Source organism: Pyxicephalus adspersus, chromosome 1, assembly GCF_032062135.1.
Source record: "Pyxicephalus adspersus chromosome 1, UCB_Pads_2.0, whole genome shotgun sequence".
In the NCBI taxonomy this organism is placed as follows: domain Eukaryota; kingdom Metazoa; phylum Chordata; class Amphibia; order Anura; family Pyxicephalidae; genus Pyxicephalus; species Pyxicephalus adspersus.
Genome location: NC_092858.1, coordinates 152,438,212 through 152,455,068, shown reverse-complemented (window position 1 = coordinate 152,455,068; position 16,857 = coordinate 152,438,212). Strand labels below are relative to the sequence as shown.

Genomic DNA, 16,857 nt, shown 5'->3' with positions numbered 1-16,857 from the left:
TGCAGCCTAAACATCATAACTTTATCTACATGAGTATTTTCACAACTCAGCAACTTGCACATCCCCTGCACAAAACAGCCTTACCATAGCAGCTTTCACTATCTAGCTATGAGCACCATCATTATATTTCACAATCTAGCTATGGGCACCCATTCCCCCATGTGCCAGTACCCAGGTATCTCCCCAAAACATTGTGAAATTTGGGCTTTGCAAATAGGTAGAGGATGATGTAGGAGCACAGGCAGTGCTGTGTGTGAGAAAACTAAAAATATGTGCCGAGAGCTTAGGCAGCTAGTTTTTTCACTTTCAATAAGTTATTACTTTTGTAACTTCCACAGGTTTTGCTTTAGATATATTCTGTTGAAGTTTGAGAAGTTGTTTTAAAACTCACTCAAAGGTGTTGCCTTTTTTCTGTTCACCTGCTTTGAACCCTGTTTATTTACTAAGCTGTACTTGGGACTATTTTAGCCAGAGAGGTGTGATCAGAAATTATCAGTATGTTTGGAGATTGCAAAATAGGAGTTGTCTATAACTTGAAAAAAGACAATCAAAGGATTAGCCTTGAACTAGGAAATAGCTATGTTATACTTCATTGCATGGAATCATCATGATAAACAGCAGAGTGGAGAGCAAGAACCTTAGTATCTTCTGGTAAAATTTAATTATTTGTATTTTCAGTTTTACACTTTAAAAAGTCCAATTTCAATATTAGAAACCTCTGTTTAGGTTTTTAGTTCTGTTTGTGTCTGTTGATTTGTTATCGTTCCTCCATGGTTGTCAGAATGAAAGCATGTGACAAGAAATCCTCACAACGTGAACACAAACTGCAGGATAATCTGAACTATAACTTCTCTCTGTTCCATCGTGAGACAGTCTAGGTTAGTGTTTCTCAACCAGCGTTCCTCCAGAGGTTGCTAGGAGTTTAAGTAACATGTGCCTCTCTGGTCAGTTTAACAGATGCCAATGATCTTTATGTCTATCTTTAAGATGGCAACCTTCCCACTGGCCTGCTATGTAAGTGGTATCCTTCCTATTGACCACCACACTAATGTAATGTGAGCTTTGGATATAGCAACTATATCCGGGGTTCCCCGAAGACATGAAAGTTATGATGAAGAGGTAGACTGGTCTAGGAAGTGACAGTGATACTTAAAGCTGCTTGTGACTAAATGGTGCCAAGTGAAGGCATCTCCTGGAAGTTTTGTGTAGACTATTTATAGCATTTTGTGTATACTTAAGTAAGCTTTGTATTTTGTGTAAAGCAGGATGTTACCTTATCCTGTCCTTAGTCCTTCCTGAAAGCGGCATATCAGAGATTTAAAAACATATGTGCATTTTGTAATCATTACATTCTTAACCAGGGTTCCTCCAGAGATTGCTAGGTGTTTTTGGAATGATTGTTGATTGATCTCCTATTTGTATAATGTCTGCATACTGAGGGCAACTCCACCTAAAAGAACCAGCAGCATGACACTAAAGATCTTTTTAGTAATCCATAAAGGTGGTATTCTAGCCAACATCATAAGGCTGAACATTCTTTTTGCTGGCTACTGAAGTGAAGCTGCATATAAACGTCATGAGATGAACAATCAATCTTGTCTTGGGTGAAAATCTGACATGTACAGCTGTCACTCAACGCTCTTCTCCAATCTGCCACAGAGGCCCAATGGATGAACGATTGGGAGGGAGTGCTATGCATGGCAATGGAGCAGAACACAGCGGAGTGTCACTCGCTTGTCTTTCCCTCTCCATGGAACTAAATGAGAGCATGTTTGTTTACCTGTTACCATCTGTCACTGGAAATGACCATGAAAATTGTTTGCAGAGATCAAAACCCTACATGTGTATACAAGAGACTTTTACCCCCTAATGACTGTCAAAAAATTGGTTTTAGTAGAGGTTCCTATGGAGGCTGTTTTAGAGTGTAAGAGGAGGTGAATTTTTATCTACCCTAAAGTAAACCTGTAATGACAGAGATCGTGTTCTGCAACTTCCGATGTATTTCACAAACTGTTAGTTGAAGGATTTCTTACTCAACTGCAGTACTTGTGTCACTGACCTAGGGTACCAGTTAAAAGCACTTTTACATACACTATACTATGCATCTATGCAGTCTGTTTCTATTTAATGTTGTTACAGCTGGTAGTCTTGGCATCATACTGTTCATTTTCATGAAGAACAGGATCTGTGTTCTTTACTATGAATTGTGTGCAATGTACCTCAAGGGCACCCAGCTCCTCATACTGGGCAGGAAATACATAAACATTTGTGTATCAATACTTTTTATTTGTTGTTGGACTACTTATTATAAACAAATCCATGCTATGTCTTGGCAGTCGTATTAGCATTTTAGAACTAAAATATTTTGGAGGAACAGACACGTCCCTTACCTGTTGCTTATGCAGTGCCTTCTCTTTACAAATTATAAAATAAATTTTGGGGTATATTTATAAAGGTGTGGACTAACTGACACTTTGATAATGATAGATTTTATTTATTCTAACACTACATTTAATTATTTATTGCATACAGGTAATAAACGATTTTACCCAAGATTCACCCAACTATTACCCAAAAAATAAGTAGATCATGAGAAGATGAACATTTTTTTAAATTATATTTAATGGTTAGTGAATCTTGAGTGAATATTTTTTTCCTGCCAGCCCCTTTTTGCACACTAGTGGGGTAGACTCCATCCCTTCTATCCCCCGATTCTATAAATGTAACCCCTTCCCCCCGTGGGGTGTTCTAACTCTATGGCAGATTTTTTTATGCAGCTAACCAAAGCATTGTTAACTTTATTAGCCACTAACAATAACAAAAAGAGCAGCAGGTATATTTCAATGTTTTTTTTTGTATTTTTATTTAACAATACAAAGAGAAAAACACCAACAATAGTAGTGGATGATAATACAAGCATGTATTAAATATTCTGCCCAAAATCCGCCTAACCAATATCTTTGCAGTATTGACAAACAGATACATAGTGCAAATCAACAATAGATGAACATTAGTTAACATGTGAGACAACTTATATCACAATGACAAATACAATAACAAATCAAGACACAATATCCCCATCCGTGTTCAAATCTTTACAATTCCAATGTGTCACAAGATAGTTACACAGTATTAAATAGGATCTTACTACTTTTATTTCCAATACAATTAGGATAGGATCTTGGGGTACAGAGGAAGGGGAGGGCAGGTATATTGTAGAAGACTTGTACCAAAAAATGATCTTCAGTGAGGAACTGTCAATCTATGAGGATTTATATGCTTTCCAGGGTTCCCATATTTTATCAAATTTATCTAGCGTATTATTGAGTGTATGCATTAACCTGTCATTCACCGTGATCCAATCCATTTTAGCAAATATTGAATCTAATAGAATAGTGTTCGATTTCCAGGACTTTTTCAGGTTGATTTGATGCAGTTAAATCACATTTACTGAACAAAGCAGCCTCTGGAGAGCTCTGTACTTCCATTTGCAAGACCTTGAAAATAATATGAAACACTTCTGACCAGTAATTCTGTGCTATTGGGCACGACCACCACACATGTACCATAGTGCCCTGGAGTCACAACCTCTAAAACACAGTGGGGAAGATGATAGGCGGCATTTAGATAACTGGTCCGGCACCACGTACCATCTGAGTAACTGCTACTCTTTTTTTGACATGAATTGCCTTTTAGAACTGAGTTGCAAGGTGTTTAGTAATATATGATATGTATCACTTTGTATGGGTTGCCAATGCAAACAGAACTAAAAATGGACCTGCACACTTTTCTTTTCAAACTAAACCCCAGAAATACTGAACTGACTTTGTTCTGACATGGTCGCCACTATTTTCTCCCTTCTTTTCTTTCATTTTCTGATCTCTGGCTACCTTGATTGGCCAGTCTGGGATGACATTCCCTGCACATGCAAGAAAAGCTCAGATTGTCGGGTATTTCTGGCAACAAACACGGAGCTGCACATGCGCAGCTCAGCAAAATTTGACAGCTAGGCAGCAATCGGGCAGGTAAGAACAGGTATTGCAGAAAGGACATCACCTGGCCTTTTCTGCAGTAAACACCTTTCTGATCATGATTTTTTTTTTTCGAAGCTGGACTTTAGTTCTAGCAGTTTGTCACAACAAAAAACATGGGCTTCATGGTGCAGAGATACATAAATATTAAATTGTATCCAGAATTTGTAACAAATTAAGTTAAGTCTGCTTTTCTCCCTGGCCTTGTTTTCAACCTGTGCACAGTGTACTTTGTATATAGGCTTTTGTTTTGTTTGATGAAAAAAAAATAAGGGTGTTTAGAGAACTTGTTGCTTTTTTTTTTTTCAGGTCGATTGTTTTGGTGAGGCATGGCCCTTTTTTTTTTACCATATATTTAGTATATATATTTCCTATAGTTTTTCCTGACTTTAATAGGGAGTTACAAATCCTCAAATACCTGTGACCTGGCTTAGATGATGTCTCAGTAGATAAAACATTAGCACATATGAATCACTATTCCTGTCATTTTTATGCTTCCATTTTGGAAGAGAAATCATGGTAAGTAAGAAAATAGTAATAATATTAAAAAAAAAGAAAAAAAAAAACCTTTATTGTGTATTTTTTTCTTCTAAACTGATGTCACATACTACCTTAAGCTTTATTGGGGTATGCTTAAGTTTTCTGGAATATTTTCTAGTTAACATTGCTCTTCATCATCTATTTTACAAGAATAACTTTACCTATTTGTTTCTGGCTCTCCACCCAAACTGGCCCTTTGTACGGATCAGTATAAAGTCCCTGTTACATTTGTGCATATTTAGTACTCGGTGGGAACACATGGGCTTTTTCATGTTTATTTCTCTCTTTTCAGTTATGCAAAGTGAAGGAAGAAGATTAGAACTAGGGATGTTCTAGGATTAAATGTTTTTTTTTTATTTTGAAGTTGGTATTTGTCAGTGTGTCTGCTTAACACACAGGAATGTGTTATGTTCTGTAATTTAATAATGTACTATGTCTGAATATAACCTTATAGTGTTGAGAGCATAAAAGAAAGCAGATCACCGAAGGACCTAAAAGAAACCAGTCACATAAAATCTGGGGGCTGCCATTGCTGCTTTTATATATGATAGTACCCAGAACAAGAATGCAGCCAAAATCTTCAGGACACTTAATCTGCACACAAGTGAGGTCAGAATATTGGCAAACCATCCAGGGGATCTTTACACTTCGTGTGTTAGCAATGTAAAAGGGGAAACCTCTCTGTAAAATATATGTAGCTAGCTTATAGGAGTAAATAGTTAACTGTTACAAGTCATTGGCCTGTATCCAGTCTTAAGATCTTGTGTGTACCTTTTTCTTTGTAATATTCTTGTGAACAGTTTTTATTATTCTTAAGGTGCGTACACACTTCCAATTTTTATCGTTCCAATCGAACGACGAACGATCGATTGGGCAAAAAATCGTTAGTAAAAAAGTAACCAACAACGCCGACGAACGAGGAAAATTGTTGGAAACGAACGACCGGACCGGCGGATCGGATTGGGCGACGATCGTTGAACATCGTTCGTGTGTACGGTCGTTCGTTGATCGTCCATGTTCAGAGCATGCGTGATGAACGAACGTCCGTTCACTTTCCTGTCGTGCACATAGTTCCTCTATCGCTTAAACGATCGTATCTATTGTGTGTACAATATCTACGAACGATCGTGTCGTTAACTCTATGAGCAGGATCGGTGCTATACGATCGTTCCTATATATCGTGCAGGAACGTTCGTCGTTCGTTTTCCCACGATAATAATTGGAAGTGTGTACGTAGCTTTATTTTTACTTTTATTCTAATGTAAATAAATCTTTTTTTAATTGCCCCTAGTTGACATGGAGCCATCCTGCTAGCATTGATATGTACGACCATTGATGTTTTGTTTCCAATGTTTACAAAATGATAACTGTATACTCTTATCTGTTTTGTCTTGTTAGGTTTGTTAGTCATGAGAAAGTTCCTGTTGGTTGGAATAGTTTTTGCTGCAGTACTTCATTTCATGCTTCATATATTTGTTCAAAAGAAAACCATCTCCACGTAAGTGCCTTTCTTTTTTTCTTTTCATTTTTTTTATGATAAAGATGTTCACATGACTTATTGACATATATTTTTGGATATTAAATCTATAGTTGTTATCTGTGCTACCTTTTGTATTATCCATTTATATTATTAGACTATCCTGTGTTGTCTATCCTTATGGTATAAGTAGGTAGCACTTAAAGGTCCAATAAATATATGATAATGATTCACAGAAGAAACCATTTGTTTTCTGTGCCAGGAGCTAGATGTGTATTAGGCAACATACACAAGTCAGGTGACTCTTGTCTGATAATCACCTTAGTGCTGATGTCGGATGAGAATCCGGCGTGTGTACAGCGCTCGTCCTCCATTGTTCTGACGACCGTCCTGTCCATTGACAGCGAATGTGGACCGATCATAATATAAGTGAAGGGGGGAGAGCGCAGTGGGGTGCTGCTCCCAATTCACCCTCTCCCCTCTCCATAGAGCAGAATAGTGCTTGTTCATATATCTTTCAGTCTTTTGCCGATGGAAAGGATTGTGAAATATACACGTGTGTACCCAGCCTTAGGGTGGCTCTCTCACTACCCAAGCCTCCTACTGCTATATTTTCTTTCGTTTGTTACGAAATGCTGCCATCTACAATATATATGGTATCTAAATATCCTTCCATAAAAGCTACAAGATGCATTGTTTTGCAAGTGTGCAGGCATGTACTGGGAACAACTAATCTCAACCAGGGTTGCATGGAACCCTAAGGCTTCTCCAGGATTTTTTCCTTCAGCTGTGGCTTTCTGACTCCTCATAAGATGGTGGTCTTGAGCTTTTGTATTGCCTAGTGACCCCAAGCCTTATTTCCATAGGCACACGTAAGAGAGTGAATTGTAAAGTCCCAGCAATATGTTTCTTTTAATACTCAATTTCCTTTTTCCTGATGAAGATTTCCAGAAAAATGCCAGAGGATTTGTCAAAAATATCCAGGTTACCTTCTCCTTCCTCTGTTCTCTCCAGTTGTGATTTATCCGTATACTATGTCTACATTGTTTGGCCATTTTGGGGGATAGTTCTGAACTGGATACAAGATAAAAGTTATTAAAGATTGTTATTTTCGAAGTACTCTTTATGTACATTTTTAAAAGTGCTTAACAATCGCTATGCAGTGTTCTCTGCTTGTTTTATCCTTTACATGCATATTCTCTTTCATTTTTTACATATTGTGCATTAAAGAAAATAAAGCAACTTTGAGTTGGCATATACAGTCTGTTTTAACTCCAAGCTAGTGTTTGACCCACCAAATAACTCTCTAAATATCTACTGAAAGTAAACGTTGCTTCGGCACCGCTATGTGTATTTGCATTGGCAAGTTAAATGGGGTCCCCAATTTTTAAGGATACTCTCAACATTTGGCTCCAATTTTCTGTATAAAAATCTCCTAATTTAGCCAGACCCAAACACTACTCCTCTCGTGGGAGGACTGTTTGGGTCTGGCTAAAATACAAGTCTTTTGGCACTAAGGCTATATGTATTCCAGTTTTTATGTTGCTGTTGGTTAAAAATGAGAGTTAACCCAATGATACACCTGGGGATCATTTTGTAGCCATTAAGGTGTTGCTGAAGTATTTATTTATTTTTGCAGTTAGCTTAATTGTTGTAAAGGCATTACCCACAATTGTTGCTATGAGCAAAATAATCTGCAGCTTTATACTCTAAGCATCTCCACTGCCTTGAATTCCATTGATTTAAAATATTTAAAAATGGCCCTGAAGCTGATAGGTGTACTCTGATGGATTTGTCCCTAAACTCCAACATTAATAAACCTTGATGCAAGAATCAATTAAAAGTTAACCAAAGACCAATATCAAAAATCAAAGACATAATATCTAAATATTTATCATTCCTTTAGGTTGGAGGTTGGTAGGTATACCTTTTGTGTACATGAAAATCTGTAGGTGTCCGCTATGCAAAATGTAGAAGGTCATTTATAAATATTAGTTGTGCTTGCCAAGTTAAGGCCTTATTGCGACTTGTCAAAGTGACAATATGTGACACAATTTTTGAAAAAAACAAAAAACGCCTCTTCTCTCTCACCATTCTCAAAGCTCACCTGATAGGTATTGTTTTTTTTTTTAATGCTTTAGCTCCACTTTAGGATTAGCAAGCAGGTATCTCTTCTATCACTTACCTGTGGTCCCAGATGCCTTTATCCCTGATAGCCAGGCTTACTGTATTAGCAGGGAGTTACTATTTGAAGCTAATGTGTTTCATTTGGTGTTGTACACCTAGTAGTATCTAAAATGTCAATATTGAGCTTACAGTGTGTGAAAAATAGTTTGCTTTAATTCATATGAATTGGTCAATATACATACATGTTTATTAAAATGCATCTGGAAATAACCTGAATTTAATTAAGTTTATACATACATTTGAAACCAGCTTACATGTGAGCCTTAAGGTAACCATACACAGTACAACGTCTCTTTAAAGTCTTTAGATTTATTAAAACCGTGGAATGGGAGGACTTACCTAAACTATTCAGGCAATTCAGATGGGCCATTGTGTATGGTTAGTTTTGTGTGTATGGCCAGCTTAAGGTAAACCTCTGGTCACAGCTCCCTTCAGTGGTTTGCAGTGCCATCAATATACAATTAAACATACATGATTGGATATAGTAAAAAAAAATTATATGTGTGTGTGTGTGTGTGTGTATATATATATATATATATATATATACACACACACACTAGTTACAAGTTCAATATATAAGAATGCAAATGATGATAGTTGTCCTTATAACGACACCAACGCTCAAGTTAATATTAAAACTACGGATGTGTGATGAAACTTACTCAAGAACTGTTGTAATGCTTTTTGAGCCAAAGATAACATGTTTATGGGATGAAAGCCAGTGCTATCTGAAGCTTTCAGGCAGTTTAGTTTCCTTTGACCCAGGCGTATCACTAAAATACACTTCATAGATCATTATGTCAGCATTATTACTTTGTTTTAGATGGTAGTCATGTTCATTGTTAAAAACTGCACAGGTTGTGGTTTTCAGAAAGATAAAATAAAATGGCTGCCAAACATAACCATGTTAGTACCTACCTCAACCATATCAGAAATTCATGCAACTTGTTTGTCACGAAAATGTTTTTTCTTTCTACTGTTAAATGGGAAAGGGATAAATATTATTTGCAAGAGTTTTTTTTCAATATAGACCAATGTTTCTCAACCTGTTGGGGAACTCTTGAGAAAACTTTCAGGTCTTGAGGAACCTCTGCTATAATTACAATATTCAAAACTCACAGTACATTAGTGTGCTGGTCAGTTGGGAAAAATGCCTCCTATATTGCTGGCCAGTGGGAACAATGTCATTCTTACAGATAGCCAAAAATGCCATTGGTGTCACCTAAACTGACCCGAAAAGCACAAAGTGCCCATTGCTCAAGGAACCCCTAGCAACCTCTGGAGGAACCCTGGTTGAGAAACCCTGGTTTAGATTTTCTTCAGCTGACATAGCACAACGCAGGCTGGACTGATCCTTCTTTCATTTTGCTAGTAAACGTATCAGCCCTTGTTATATATCGTAGCAGCCAGAAAGATTTGTTTGGTTGATAATAAGTGTTAGTGGCATTGGATTGTCTTTTTAGGAACAACATCATGGGACATCTGTACTGATGTTAATTTTTACCTGAGCAGATCATAAACGAATGTTTCCTGCACAGAAATTAGGAATACTGTACACTGTTAGCCCCCTTGCAGATTGGACAGCGATAAAATGGCAGCAGACTGATGAGGCCTTTGTTCTGATCTCCTTATCTGCTTATTCAGAATATTTTCATATAGTACAAATAATTTGCTTTTATTACCACCGTTCTCATTAGCAGAATAATTTCTATGTAAACCAGGAGACTAATACTTTTATTTATTTCAGATACTTGTATTTTTACATTTACTTTTTTTGTATCTAGTATATAACTTTTTTTTTTTTTTTTTAAGCTGCATTTATTTTGTGTGTCATTTATATGTCTAGGTTGACTTCAACCATAATGGTTGTAACTGGTTGACCTGTATCTAAAGATAAAGCTTTTATTTTCCTTCCATTTCTATTGAAAATTTCTTGTCCAGGAGTCCATTGAGGGGGCACAGAAATATTGGGCCTTTTGGATTATATTGCCACCTACAAGGGAATTGGGCACTGGGTAAAAAAGTTGGTCATTCCAGGATAAACCCTCCTACAAGCACGACTCTGTTTTTGTTGGTATCTTAGTAATACAGATATCTATCCAATGCTGGAAGGACTAAACTGTTTTTGTTGTCTTTTAGTTTTCCCTTGTTTTTGGCATGTTAGTGATTGTTTGCTGTTTCCCACCTTTTCTGTTGCACTGCTTTTGACTTCCTGAAGATTAAAGATTTCCTGTGTCCCACAACTAATGAGAAACAATATAGGTTTTTTGTTACGAGGAAGTATAGTAAAGACCTTTTTTTTTCAAGTCTGTTGAGGAACGCGTGTCCTGTGTCCTGGTGCTGCTTGCTACAAACCGAGCAGTTGGGGTTATTCTGGGCTGACTTGACATTTTCTTGTTTGTCAATGTCCAAACCTCTTGATGATGGCAATATAACACAAAGATTTCCTTTGTCATCCATTGAACTGCAAGAAAAGTACTGTACAGTAAGTTTTACAAAAGTTCAGTGTGTGTGTGTATATATATATATATATATATATATATATATATATATATATATATATATATATAAGCTTACACCGTGCTAACAACTTCTGGAAATGTCGTCCCTGTGCATTTAAAGGAATAAACCACTTGTTTGTGCTTTTCTCAGGGGTTAGACATCTCATACACCGGAAAAATGTTTTCCAGTGGGGATACTCATTCTAGTGATATTTACCCACTTTGTGCCAATTGCACAGGAAGTGAGGGAAAATCTCCCTCACAGATAGCGAAGACCTCCTACTTAAATGAACATGAAAAAGTTTGGTTTTTGAGAATACTATAACCTTGAAATAAATTAGTTTTTTTTTTTCTTTTTGTTCTATTTTTTATTATTTTCCTAACCTGTTAGTAATACCAGTTATATGTGCAGATCTACTGTGCCCCTACAAGCGACTTACACAACACTCAAATCAACGACTGCAGACACAGTGAACAATGCACTAAGGTATATGGACCTCTCATCATACTCTTACATTTGAGCCAAACCTTTATTTCTAGCCTCTTTATCATTAACCATGAATCCATGCATGCATAATAGTATTCACATCCTCAAAACCATCTTTAACGATACTACTTGACTTTTGCTTTTCAGCCTATCCCTGATTAATGAGTTAATTTACAGTGATTTTCTAACACAACCTGAACTGAATGAAACCTCACAATCTTATTATCTTATTAGCTCACTCTTTCTAATGGTGTTGGGATCAAACAATGTTATTATTACTTTGTTTTACAATTGAAAATTTATGATTTAAAATACCTAATACAATCTTATATTTTTTAAATTATTTGTAATGATCCAATTTTTTTTCCTGAGAAATGTCACACCGTAATGAGTCATGTATGGAAGTGTTGGTCAGCTCACAACAACAACAACAAGATCAGGAAAGGACAAGGTTGTGTGATGGTTTGCACAGACATTACTCAAGTGTGTTCATCAACACTTTCATGCATTAACAAATGCTGAGGAGTGAGTGCTAAATTATATTTGTGCACGGTTTGTTTAATGAACTGTTTGATTTTTTTTTTCCTTTTGAAAATTCAAAACTAAAAAGTGTTTTATGCTTTTGAGGACTATTTTTCTCTATTATAAACATATACCGACTTAAAAACCACAAGCACCACCTCAACCACCACAAAATTTATAATGCTGTCTTTATAATGGACTTACAAAAAAAAATCAGATTTTTTCACAGCTAGTTTTTCCCTTTATGTGTTTATTCTGCTTATTGAGGCTATAAAGTACCATTATGCCTGACTGTGGTTGTTGTTTTACCTGCGGCATCAAGTGACCAATTGGAGATATGTGGGTTTGTAGTTTTAAAAAGTGGAAGAAAAGTTTCACTTTTATAAATGCTTCCTTAGGCAGAGGTTGACAGGCTTTGTTCCTTTTACAACAATCTGTCTTACCCGCCTGATTACGCTGGGTTTCTGGCAAAAAGCTGTGCTGCGCATGCTCAGTGTCAGCTTTGGTTGCCAGGATTCCTGGCATTCCCCGCTTCCTCTGCTTGTGCCAGGAATTAATGAAATTTTGGCTATTCTGGCGCAGTCAATCAAAATGGCCAAAGATCCTTAGGAGAAAGCCAAAAAAAGAAGATGGCAGCACTTTTCAAGGAAATAGGGACAAGTAAGCAATGCAGGGTCTAGTTCCGCTTTGAGTTGGGAGGAGAGTGATCTCTTTCAAGTGTTGTTGATTGAAGTGAAAATACAACTAAGTAATTCTCTTTGCAGAAAGCAAGAGCAGAGCAAATTGTACAGGGTACATTGTACAGGCTCCTCCACTGCGCTGAAATTGCTTACTCTGACTTCGTTGCACACAGTTTTTTGCAGTGTACGCTAGAAGAGGTATCACCATTGGGTAGAACCTGCCTCATTTACTGGACATTCATAATTATCCAAATCTTTTCTCCCCAGCCCTGTTAGCTCTTACCCACTTGTTTTTTTTTTTTTTGGATTTCAGTTCTTTCAATCTGGAAGGCTCAGCATCGTGTGTGGGTGCTGCCTAATGTGGTCTGCATGCCCACTCCTCCAGATTGATATCTACCAATCAATGATTTTAATATTTGCAGATATCCTGCCAAGATCCATATCGCTTATCTCAATATGGTTATTGAGATGTTTTCAGGAATCCCATATACAGATTATTTTGTCCCTTCCCAACAACCATGATCAACTTGTGTTGCAAATAGAATTACCAAGACACATTCACAATGTCACTGATTCAAAAACAAGTAATGTAATGAGAACAGGTTTTATTTAGGAATCTGCATCTTAATGGGAGGAGAAAGAAGGAACCAATAATTAGCAAATTAAACCTCAGCACTAAATGTTTTTTAATACAGCTTGTAAAAGTATCTGAATTCTGAGCAAAAAGGTTGTTTCCCCTGTTGATTATTCATTTTTCACATTGATCACTAGTGTTGGTTGAGCTGACACCTGACCTTCCCTTTACAAATTTGGTAATATTTGTTAGCAAATACTTTAACACAGAGTCACTGGATGGCTTGACTTAAAGGTGATTTGCTTTGATTAGCTTCATGTTATCAGTGGGTCATCACACACACGTGCAGAGCTAGAGACTGATTTGGTTATGATACACACATATGGAAGATTTCTCCTCCAATTCCTTCTAAAAACAAATGTAAAAATGCTGAGGTGTGATGGATTTATTGGCATAGAACAGCCATTGAGATTTTAAGGTACGTTTTTTTTCTGTAACAGGATTTTGTACATAAAAGATCTGATTTATTTTGTCAGCATGGTGGCTCAGAGGTTAGAATACTTGGCTTTTGCAGCCCTATGTCCCAGATTCGAATCTCGGCCAGGACACTATCTGCATGGAGTTTGCAGGCTCTCCCCGTGTTTGCGTGGGGGTTTCTCCAGGTACTCCCACACTCCAAAACCATGCAGTTAGATTAATTGACCTTAAACTGTAATAATGATATGTGGCTATGGTAGGGACATTAGATTGTGAGCCCCTTTGAGGGACAGCTAGTGATATGAATATGGACATTGTACAGGGTTGCGTAATATTTCTGCGCTATATAAATACTGTGTAGTAGTAATAATAATAATAAAAAATATGTAAATTAATTGTAATCTCCCTACAGCAGTCCATCCTGGAGAAAATCTTTTAGCAGAACTGTTGTAAAATCTCCTGATGTAAAAATTACACATTTAATTTGTTGATCCTTCTTCCAGGTTACCAACAGACTCAATCAAAGAATTCAAGTCCTGTTACAATGAAAAATTTCATCTCATTTTGAAGTAAGTGAACAGTCCAGACACATTTAAATTGATTTGTTAGGTCTTTACTATGTATTAATATGTTTTCTGGCTTCCCCGGTGGTTCCAAAGCTTTATTGAATAACTACAATGTGAAATAAACTAACCATTAGTTTTGCTTTTGACGGTGTGAAGACTATCTGGAAAACAGGACTTGTTGGCATTTCCTATTTAATGCTTTGTTAGACATTTCTGTGATGCTTACCAAAATAATGATGCAAATTCTGTTCTCAGATCAATTCTCTAATGAAACATATCACACCCCTTTAGTACAACATAGATTAAAATAGAAAGAAAGGTATTGACCACCAGACCTTAAATGCATAATTATGCAAAAAAAAAGTGAATATATACATATTTATATAAAAATAAACAACTTATTAAATTAATACTTAATAATGAGAAACACAAAAGAAACAACTGGAATTAAATATTGGCGGTACATATTGATAAATGGTTCTAGAACTTCACAGTGACATTTCACATATGTTTATCACCCATGTGTTTACCGGAATATTCATAAAGAGGATTGAAAGCTTTTAGAATATCTACAATTAGTTTGTAAATGAAAATGTCTTCTTTGTTTACTAGTAAAAAGAGAATATAACATACTCAAGAAAAAGAGCAGTAGGGCTAAAAAAATCTGAAGCCGATATGGGCTTATTGGCAATGGCAGGCAGATTTCTGGTTTCATTTGATATATGAAGCTGATTGTTTGCTGTGCAGATACATTTTTGTTTTTTTTGGACTGCTTTTTTTTATGGTATGCCAAAGCAACCAATCAAAATTTTTTTTACCAATGGCTTCAACAGTTCTATCTATGATGTATGATTATAGATGTTTTAGGTGTATTCAGATGTAAAAAGATGTCAGGAGAGTGGAGAAAGTATAAAAGCTTCTAAGAATTTGAAAGTTTTATAGGCGATTTTAATTTTTGTTTTATTGATCTAAAAAGGCAATAAAATATCTAAAAATGAAAACAAATTTACTTTTTTTACACACTGTTGAGATAAAATAAGTAATTATTAGCACTGCATCCTGTGTACACACTCATTGTTAGGGCAGGCTGTTAAATTCTCAGTAATCTGTGTGTAAAGGAAGCGGATACCAAAACAACAGAATCTGCATTTTTTTTTTGGTGGTGCAGGAAGTAAGTGTTAAATGATTAACAGTTCTTGTAATGTACATTCGTGTACTACCATGAAAGGTTCGGGTCGTGAGGAATTGTGTTTATTAGAATGGCCATCTGCAGTTTATATATGAATAGGAACTGGGGTAAGATTTAAGATCACATAATTACAGTAGAGGAAGCATCGTAATTTACAAAAAAGAAGTGATAATACTTCTCTGGTCCAAAATGGTTGTTTGGACAAGACTTCCATCAATTGATAGATGATCAAGTTAGCATAGATCAGGGGTGCCCAACAGGTGGATCGCGATCTACCGGTAGATTGCAAGGGCAACACGAGTAGATCACGGAGCCCTGCTATTCAAAATAAACTCTACCGTGCACAGCAGTTTTAAAGTCCAAGTTTTTATTGTTGGTAGATCATTTTGACTTAGTCATTTTAAAAGTAGCTTGCAAGCCAAAAAAGTGTGGGCACCCCTGGCATAGATTGAGATAAGAATAACAGTGTTTTATGTTCCAAGAAACATCAGGATGGCTTTGCTTTTGTATCATAGACACTTCCTTATACAATCCACATATAATCCCCAGTGTTTATGTTCTGTGCACAGGGGAGTATACTGAGGCTAAAGGTCTCAGCTGTACATAGTCTTTAGAAGCAAACGAAGAACCAAAATATGGCCTAAAATCTGTTTGGGATGCACCTTAGGTGTGTTTGCAGACTGATGTACAGAAAAAAAAATCAACAATGTCTATCAAAAGAGACAAACAAGTGTTGAAGTGTTGTTTGAAAACGAATTTCAAACACTGCACCCCAGATGGAAGGATAAGAGGGTGGCTCATGCTGCATCTGCCATCAGAGAAAATTACAGTGTTTGCCCTGGTTGGTCGTTCAGTGATCCCTTGTGACCACTCAACCCAGACATTTTCTTGAGCCGGATGGGAGGAAGCTGTAGGTGGGAGGCGGCCCCTGTATTGTGACCCAACTCTTCAGTAGCTAGGCCCTGTGGTTACTAAAAGATGCAGGGTGGGGTGCACCCAGCTAAAGAGGGTTGGGAAGAAAACCCTGCACAAGTATCTATCATGTGTACAGCTTTAGGATCATAAAGAATCCATTTACTCATAGCATCCTGCAGTGCTATTTTCAAATGAAAAAGCTGTGTTACAGCAACACAATATAGTGTTAACAGCCCCATTCCTCTCCCCTGTTTTTTGCGTCACAAGTGTTGGAACACAGCTCATGTGTTTCTGTATCATCCAACTGCAGGTCAGTAATACTAACTGCTGTTCTGTGTAGTTATTTATAACAGAACTGAAGCTTTTGGGGTTCTTTCATACCTTGCACGCAAGAACACACTTTTTCATGTGTGTGATATTCTGTTCTCTTTAAGGCTTAGTCCACTTATAAACTCTCATGCCACTTTAGAATGTGTTTATGGAAGTTTATACAAGTGTTTAAAAGTGCTTTAAATAAGCCTAAAAAAGCACATATTGCTTTTATGGGGGGTTGTAAGAGTTTCTATGCACTTCTAAACGCCTGTAAACTCTTCCATTTCTATTCAGTGGAAGCGTCAATAAGCGTTTACAAGCCTTAAAAAAATGTTAAATTGCAGCAAGGAATGTTCTCTTAATGGGCCTGATTTATTAAAGCTCTCAAACACTGGAGAG

At 36.7% G+C, this 16,857-nt stretch overlaps 1 protein-coding gene across 2 annotated transcripts in view; it reads left to right on the top strand.

The window, feature by feature from the left end:
• ST3GAL6 (ST3 beta-galactoside alpha-2,3-sialyltransferase 6) overlaps positions 1 to 16,857 on the top strand; it is a gene marked incomplete in the record, with an annotated part of 57,386 nt that overhangs the window by 13,519 nt on the left and 27,010 nt on the right. The window contains 3 exon segments of one of the 2 annotated variants that reach the window (XM_072431654.1): positions 5,970 to 6,069; positions 11,149 to 11,223; positions 13,980 to 14,045. In XM_072431654.1, the coding sequence (XP_072287755.1) occupies positions 5,970 to 6,069; positions 11,149 to 11,223; positions 13,980 to 14,045 (241 nt within the window). 2 annotated transcript variants of the gene reach the window in all.